The sequence below is a fragment of the Mustela nigripes genome, chromosome 3 (assembly GCF_022355385.1).
Source record: "Mustela nigripes isolate SB6536 chromosome 3, MUSNIG.SB6536, whole genome shotgun sequence".
NCBI classification, from domain to species: Eukaryota; Metazoa; Chordata; class Mammalia; order Carnivora; family Mustelidae; genus Mustela; species Mustela nigripes.
The window spans coordinates 114,961,410-114,970,506 of record NC_081559.1 but is presented as its reverse complement, the minus strand read 5'-3'; the positions used below and the strand labels follow the sequence as shown (position 1 = coordinate 114,970,506).

Here is a 9,097-nt window from a genome sequence, read left to right as displayed (position 1 = left end):
GTGGTTGTTTTTCTGTTTCCAGAATTGCTGTTCTTCTTCTCTTCAATCTGCCGATGGATTTTCAGGTATTTGTAATGTTTAGATAAGCTATCTAGCTGATCTCCGGCTAGCTGAAGTAGTCTCAGCCTGCTACTTCTCCGCCATCTTGACTCCTCCTAGTTATTGCACATTTCTTAAGAACATTTCTAGATACTGGATGCTATTGAGTTGTACATGTAAATGGAATACTTTCCCCTTTATATTTTCTTTTTCTTTCTTTCTTTTTTTTTTTTTAAAAAGATTTTATCTATTTATTTATTTGACAGAGATCACAAGTAGGCAGAGAGGCAGGCAGAGGCAGGGGGGAAAGCAGGCTTCCCGCCAAGCAGAGAACCGGATGCGAGGCTCCATCCCAGGACCCCGGGATCATGACCTGAGCAAAGGCACAGGCTTTAAACCACTGAGCCACCCAGGCGCCCCTATTTTCTCTTTTCTTTTTTTTTTTTTTTAAGTTTTATTTGAGAGAGAGAGAAAACAAGTGGGAAGAGCCAAAAGGGGTTGGAGAAAGAGAGAAAGACTGGCTCAGCATGGCTGAGCATGGAGCTTGACACAGGGTTCAGTCTCATGAACCTGAGATCATGACCTGAGATGAAATCAAGAGTCAGACACTTAAATGACCGAGCCACCCAGGCTCCCCCACTTTATATTTTCTTTACAAGGATATGGTATATCAGAAAACTACTGATTTTGTTTATTTTATAACCATTCAGATGAATGAGTATTCTTCTTTTTCTTTTTTCCATGTTTATGGAGATATAATTGGCATACAACATTTTATAAGGTTTAGGTGTACAACATGCTGATTTGATTTAATCAAATTTGATAATCATGCAGAATGATTCCTGTGGTGAGTTTAGTGTTCATCACCTTGTACAGATAAAATTTTTTCCATGCAATGAGAACTTTTAAGCACATCAACACTTTTCAGATATATGATACATAACTTTAGTCACTGTGCTATATATTATATCTCCAGAACTTAATTATCTTACAACAGGAGTTTGTACCTTTGACCACTGTTATTCATATTGCCCAACTTCCCAACTCCTACCTCTAGCAACCACCAGTCTGTTCTCTATGAGTTTGGTTTTTTAGCGTCTGTGTATAAATGATACCCAGTATTTATCTTTCTCTGTAGGACCCATTTCACTTAGCATAATGTTGTCAGGATCAAATCTGTGTTGTGACAATTGGCAGAATATTCTTTATAATGGCTAAATAATATTTCATTGTATTTGTATATAACCACATCTTCTTTATTCATTCATCTGTTGATGGACACTTAGATTGTTTCCATGTCTTTGACTATTATACGTAATGTTGCAATGAACATGGGGGTGCAGATATATTTTTTAGATAGTGATCTCCTTCTCTTCATATTAAAACCCTGAAATGGAATTGCCAAACCATATAGTACTTCTGATTTTAATTTTTGGGAGGACTGCCGCACTGTATTTCATAGTGGTTGCAACAGCTTGCATTCCCATCAACAGTGCATAAGAGTTCCCTTTTCTTCACATCCTTTGTCTTTTGGGTGCTGGTTGTTCTTACAGGTATGAGAGAATATCTCACTATGGTTTTGATCTGCATTTTCTTGGTGATTAATGATGTCGAACACCTTTTCATTTACCTTGTGACTGTCTTCTTTGGAAAAATGTCTATTTAGTTCTACTGCCCATTTTTAAATTAGATAGTTTGATTTTTTTTTTTTTTTTTTTGCTATTGAGTTGTATGAGTCCTTCATATATTTTGAATATTAACCCCTTATCACATACGTGATTTATAGATACTTTCTGCCATTTTATAGCTTGCCTTTTCATTTTTTGGTGATTTCTTTTTTTTTTTTTTTTAATTTAATTTCTTTTCAGTGAAACAGAGTTCATTGTTTATGCACCACACGCAGTGCTGCATGCAATACATGCCCTCCATAATACCCACCACCTGGCTCAGCCAACCTCCCACCCCTCGCCCCTTCAAAACCCTCAGATTATTTTTCAGAGTCCATAGTCTCTCAGGGTTCATCTCCCCCTCCAATTTTCCCCAACTCCCTTCTCTTCTCCATTTCCCCAAGTCCTCCATGTTATTTCTTATGCTCCACAAATAAGTGAAACCATATGATAATTGACTCTCTCTGCTTGACTAGTTTCACTCAGCATAATCTCTTTCAGTCCCATCCATGTTGCTACAAAAGTTGGGTATTCATCCTTTCTGATGGAGGCATAATACTCCATAGTGTATATGGATCACAGCTTCCTTATCCATTTGTCTGTTGAAGGGCATCTTGGTTCTTTCCACAGTTTGGTGGCTGTGGCCATTGATTTCTTTTGCTGTACAGAAGCTTTTTAGTTTGATGCAGTTCTCCTTATCTATTACTACTGTTGCCTTTGCTTTTGGTGTAAAATCAAAAAAAAAAAAAAATCATTGCTAAGGCCAATGTCAAGTAGCTTATCCTTAAGGAATTTTATGGCTTCAGGTTTTAAGTTCAAGCCTTTAATAGATTTTGAGTTGATTTCTATGTATGGTTTGAAATAGGTGTTAAGTTTCATTCTTTAGCATGTAGCTATACAGTTTTCCCAATACCATTTATTGAAGAGACTATCTTTTCTCCATTGTATATTCTTGCCTTCTTTTTCTTCATCATTGTGTATTCTTGGCTCTTTGCATGTGTTTATTTCTGTATTCTCCATTCTGTTCCACTGATCTATGTGTCTGTTTTTATCCCAGTACTGCATTGTTTTGATTACCTTGACATAATATAGCATGAAATCAGGAAGCATAATGCCTCCAGCTTTGTTGTTCTCTCCAAGACTGCTTTGGTTATTCAGGGTCTTTTGTGGTTCCATACAAATTTTAGGATTGCTTATTCTGTTTCAGTGAAAAATGCCATTGGAATTTTGATAGGGATTGTATTGAATCTGTAGACTGCTTTGGATAATACTAACATGTTAGCAATATTAATAATTCTATTCCTTGAGCTCAGAATACCCTTCCATTTATTTGTATCCTCAATTTTTTTCATCAGCATCTTCTAGTTTTCATCATTAGAGGTTTATAATCTCCTTCGTTAAATTTATTCCTAGGTGTTTTATTCTTTTTGGTGCAATTATAAATGGGATTATTTTCTTAATTTCACTTTCTGATAGTTGGTTATTAGTATATAGAAATGCAGTGGATTTTTATGAATTGATTTTGTGTCCCACAGCTTTATTGAATTTATTGGTTAGTTTTAATAGTTTTTTTTTGGTGGTCTTCAGGGTTTCCTATATTTAATATTGTGCCTTCTGCAGATGGACAGTGTTACTTCTTCCCTTCTGTTTTTTATGCTTTTTTTTTCTTCTCTGATTGCTATGACTAGGATTTCCAGTACAATGGTGAATAAAAGTGCTAAGACTAGACATCCTTTTCTTGTTCCTGATTGTAAGGAAAAAGCTCTCCGTTTCTCACTATCAAGTATGATGTCAGCTGTGCTTTTGTCATATGTGGCTTTTATTATGTTGAAGTATGTTGCCTATGCACCCGATTTGTTAAGTTTTTTATCATGAGTGATTGTTGAATTTTATCAGATATTTTTTCTGCATCTATTAAGATGACCCTATGATTTTTATCATTTATTTTGTTAATGTGGTATATCATGCTAATTGATTTGCAGATGTTGAACCATCCTGGCATCCCTACAAAAAACCCCACTTGATCATGGTATATGATCCTTTTAGCATATTGTTGAATTTGATTTGCTGATATTTGTTGAGGAGTTTTGCATCTATGTTCATCAGGGATATTTTCCTGTAATTTTCTTTTCTTGTAGTTTCTTTGTCTGGTTTTGGTATCAGGGAAAAGCTGGCCTCATGGAATGAGTATGGAAGTATCCACTTGTCTTCTAGTTTTTTTAGAAGAATTTGAGTATTGGTCTTAGTTCTTCCTTAAATGTTTGGTAGGATTCACCAGTGAAGCCATCGGGTCCTGGACTTCTGTTTGTTGAGAGGTTTTTGATTACTGGTTCAACCTCCTTACTATTAATTAGTCTGTTCAGATTATTTCTTTGAGATTCAATCCTGGTAAGTTGCATGTTTCTAGGAATTTATCCGTTTTGTCCTAGGTTGTCCAATTTTTGATGAATAATTGTTCATAATGGTCTTTATGATCCTCTGTTTATCTTTGGTGTGGGAATACCTTTTTGAAACAAGGAAGTTAAGTGAAAACCTCCCTGAATTCTGAACTTTGAGGCTCTTAGCTCTCTTCCCACAGTTTGGCTCCCAGAATATGGTCGGTTAGGTATATACCCTCAGGCAGGATATAGGAATATTTTGACAAGTCTAAAAGAAAATAAAGATTAAGTGTCATCATTGCCCCACCAACCTAAACTGATGCATATTGCCAGTGAGCCTTGGCCACTGCATGGTACTTATAGTCAGTTTCTTGGTATGTGCCAATAGCCAGGGAGCACCAGGCATCAAGAAATGGATTCTAAAAGGGTTAGGCAGGTAAAAAGCCATTTGACACAGAGACTATTCAATTAGATGGAAATGTAAAGAGAAAAGATCCTCAGAGAGATGAGAGAAAACAGCTTGTTGGCAAAATAAGAATTGCTACTGAAAAGAACACTAAAAGAAAGGAACATTTGGGAATTAAGCATAAGCATCAGAAATTGAAAATGAAATGGTTTTGGAAGATAAAATTTAGGAGCTCTCACAGAGAATAAAGTAAAAAGGCAAAACAGAAAGTAGTAGAGAAAACATGATGAAACTTGGGATCCATTGATAGGTTCCATCACCAGGACCTCTTTCCCAGGGGAAAGACAGACCTCAAAACAATGTCCCAGAAATGAAGGCCTGGAGCTTCCAGATGGAAAAGAGACACTGAATATCCAGCACAGTGTATGAAAGCAGCCTCACGTGGAACAGATTTCTTGAAAATTCATAACACAGGGGCTTCACCATGAGAAAAGATTCTAAAAAGTTTCTGCAAGAGACAACGTGATTACATTTAAGGATCAAGAAATCAGATGCCATTTGTCTTTGGAACTGTAGAGTGGACACTAGAAGACTATACACCAAATTCCTTCACATTTCAGCAAAGAAGATTCCAACCGGGAGTTCTGAATCTGGCCAGACTATCAGTCATGGGTGAGAGATGAATGCAGGTGTTTCAGTTGTGCCAGATCTAAAGGAATCTTATCTCCTGTGCACTCTCCTCAGTCAGCCAAGAAAGAGGAAGATGTTGGATCTGGGAAGTTGGCTCAAACAGAGAGAAGGGGACCAGTCTCCTGGAGGGTGCTGAAGTGACACCCAGAGGGCAGAGATCAAAGACATTCTAGAGTGGGAGCTATGTTGCCACTGAAGTGGAGCTGATAGATTTCCTGATGGGTTTAGATGTCTTAAGGCGATTTCATTAATTAAATAAGGAGTGTGTGATGGCAAATAATGATAAGCACATTGAAAACAACAAAGAAAGCAGGCAAGTTAATATTTCAGGGAGATCAGAATGTTGTGTAAAATGATTGCATTGTCATAATGATAAGAATATTGAATATTAATCTAACCAAAATTAGGATGTCAACTATTGGAAAGGTGGTGGAACAGGAAATATGTGTGTTCAAGCATGTGTGTATGCTTCTGTGCATATGTTACAGAGGAGAGTTAATTCTTTCTCTCATCGAGAATGCTCCCAACTAAGAAAGAAGCAATAGGATGAACATGATTTCATAGAGGAGACCACACCTTGTGCTTTTGTGGGAAAATTTACGTAATAAGTTGTTCTTCTCAAATTTGAGGAGTTATGAAATAAATAGCTATTACAGAAATAGCATCTTTATTTTCCAAGAATAACTTTGATCTGAAAGTAGATTTTGTTACTGTATCTACCAGTCTTACTATTGAGAATTTTTCTTCAAGTACCACACACTTATTTATTTCAGGTGAGCACCGTTTTGAATGGTATGTTAGATCAGAGCTTTAGGGATCGAGCCAGCCAGAAATACCAAGGACAGAAACTTGCAAGTACAATTTTGCACAACTGGAAGAAGTGGGACTCCTGGTGGGCCAAAGATTCTACTCCTGAAAGTAAAACAGCAGTGCTGACCTTACTGGCCAAAATTTTGCAGGTATCTTGGGAAACCTTAAAAAAGAAGTTGTTTTAGACTCTGTAAGTTTTATCTTTAAAAATATGATGGAGATTTCTTAAGAAGTTCATTGGTTTGATAAGTAAAAAATATTTTCAGTGGACATTTCCTGTGATTATCTTACATTTTATACTTTTCCCATTATTATCAATTATACTCATTATCCCTTTCCGTACTTTACCTTGTTAGTGTCTTTACATGCATTGTCTTACCAGATAGACTTAAAATATTTCAGAACAAGAATTGTTAAAATACTGTTGAAGCCGAGGAACAAATTTGTAGATTATTTCTGAAATTAAAAAACTTGGAAAATTTGTTAATGGAAATTAAAGGGTTAATATAGAAATGTATCATGTTTTATTTCACCTCCTTTAGATTGATTCATCTGTATCCTTTAATACAAATCACAGTGCATTCCCTGAAGTCTTTACAACATATTCTAGTCTACTTGCTGATTCAAAGTTGGGTTTACATTTAAAGGTAAGTGATGCACAAGATTTTTTTTTCATATTACATTCTCCATTATTTTCCCATTTTATAATTTTACATGTTTGTGATGTTTTGTTTTTTATTATGGAAAATTTCAAATATATTCAAAAGTAGAGAAAAACTCCTGTGTACCTGTCACTCAGCCTCAATAGCCATCTATCTGTGGGCATGTCTTTTTCAACTATGCAGCCACTCCTACCCTTTAAGGAGACCTCTGGCATCATGTTATTTGATCTATGCATTCTTTTTTGTCTCTCCAAATGATAAATATAATCACAATGAGCTTCCCATACTTAGAAGAATTAATATTTGTTTTTTCACATGTGTAGTTCAAATTGGCTTTTTTGAGAATTGATGTATTAGTGAATGACAGAATTTAAACCAATACTCCATCATTTTTCTATTAATAAACATCTTGTTAATTTTTAATATCTTGGTAACTTCTAGAGTCAAGAACTTAATATTATAATTTTAAAGTCCTATAATAGTTAGATTTTATGCTCTAATAAAATGTGGCCTTAATGAAAGATGTCTTTTTAGTAGACCATAAGGATATTTCTTTGGAATTTTCTGTTTTGTGGTTAATCACATTTCTCATTCCTCTGTATGAGGGAGCCAGGGAACTTTTTGCCATGCAAGGGAGATAGGAAATATCTCCTAGTTCTTTTAGCTCGTTATAAAGTTATGAATTAGTTCTGTGAGAAATATTTATAAATTATCCCATAGTTTATTCAGTATGCTCTTTCCACACCAAACTTATCCAGTGTATCTCTATTAGAGTCTATATTTGTAGAAGAAATCACACAGCATCATCATACAGTGTCTTATTTAATTACACATGTATAGCCCTGAGTTGGCCCATTGGCCTCTAGAGTAGAAGCCAAGATAGAGTATTGTGTTCAGGTTGGTTTTCAGTGTAATCTAGAAGGTATTCTAAAGTCATTCATTGAGTTTACACATTGCTTTATTTGAAAAGCTTTAAGAAAGCAGTAATTTTATTTATTCTGTAGGATACGTAAGCCCTGACTAGTACAATTTCATATGTCTGCATTGCTCCCACAGGGTCAGGCTGTAATTCTTCTTCCATTCTTCACCAGTCTTACTGGAGACAGTCTTGAGGACCTTAAGCATGTTCTTGAAAATCTTATTGTTTCTAATTTCCCTATGAAGTCTGAAGAATTTCCCCCGGGAACTCTGCGGTACAATAATTATGTAGACTGCATGAAAAAGGTTAGTTTTTAGTGTACCAAGTGAAATTAAAAGATTGTTTTTCTGTTACATTTCTTGATGAAAAGAAGTAAGTGAAATATACAGATTCAGAGATATATTGTGACTTTAAGAATTCAGTTCAATTCATTTTGAAAGCTGGGTAGCTGTGGAGGTAGATGCGTATCTAAATCCTTTGGAATTCATTTGCTCCCATTTTAAATTAAAATCTTTTATACAGAAAAATCTTGTAAAATATTCTATGAATAATATATAAATTTTGAAAATTAATGCCAAAAAGAGCTAAGAAATAGAATAAAGTAGTGGTTATTTGAGAAATACCTAGTGATTATCACCTATATTATTTAATATACAGACGAAGGTATCTAAAATATCAGTGGCTTAAACAAGGTGATAGATTGTTTCTTCTCTACAATACTAGATTGTTATTATTTATAACAACTACATACAGGTTTTCCCTGCTCCAAAAAGTGGAACATTTCTGTGAGAACATTTAAAGCCAAAATGGCATAAAGCAAAGAAGCAATTACCATTAATTTGTGCAGGAATTTTTTGAGCATTCCCAGACCCAAAAAATGTCTTCTCTTAGGCCCTTTTGATACCAAAGGACACATCTTGCTAACAGGTGCACAGGATGATTGAGATAAAACAAGATGTTCACAGACAATAGTTCAAAGCTATGACACCTTGATGCTGAGATCTGCGTGTAGTTTCAGGGGAAAGAGCTTGGTGGTTCCACTCTCAGTGCTCAGGGTACATGCTCCCTCTAGCTTGCCAGTCACCTTTCTTGAATGGTGCATTCCTGCAATCAGCAGGTCATTGATGGGGTGACATCATCATGCAGGTGCCATCTAAGTATCCTGTTCCTAAGCAGTCTGTTACCTGATGGTTATAGCATCCACAAAGATTCTACGTAGATCTTCGGTACTTTCTCTTAAATGTGCTAAAGTAAACATAAGTACAGTCACTGAACATTTGAAGGAAGCTTCCAATCTAAAAATAAGTAAATCAACATGAAAAAGGAACTCAGAGGTAACTGAGTCAATGAAGGGAGATGGGAGATGAGAATATTAAAGAAACTGTAACAGTAGTTTCAGAGATGAGAGGACGTATTGTGTCCATGAAGTAGAACAAATAACTTCTTTTGGAAATTAAATATATAAAAGCAAAATTTTTAAAAAATTCACAAAACAGAAGGTAAAATTGAGGATATTTCCTAGAAGG

General features: G+C 35.4%; 1 protein-coding gene across 1 annotated transcript in view; it reads left to right on the top strand.

Annotated features, from left to right (window-relative positions):
* The window catches only part of PRKDC (protein kinase, DNA-activated, catalytic subunit), a 242,091-nt gene that overhangs the window by 97,056 nt on the left and 135,938 nt on the right, over positions 1-9,097 (top strand). The window contains exons 37-39 of the mRNA XM_059394562.1: positions 5,954-6,139; positions 6,533-6,637; positions 7,709-7,876. Of these exons, the coding sequence (XP_059250545.1) occupies positions 5,954-6,139; positions 6,533-6,637; positions 7,709-7,876 (459 nt within the window). The remainder of the gene's footprint in view (positions 1-5,953; positions 6,140-6,532; positions 6,638-7,708; positions 7,877-9,097) is intronic.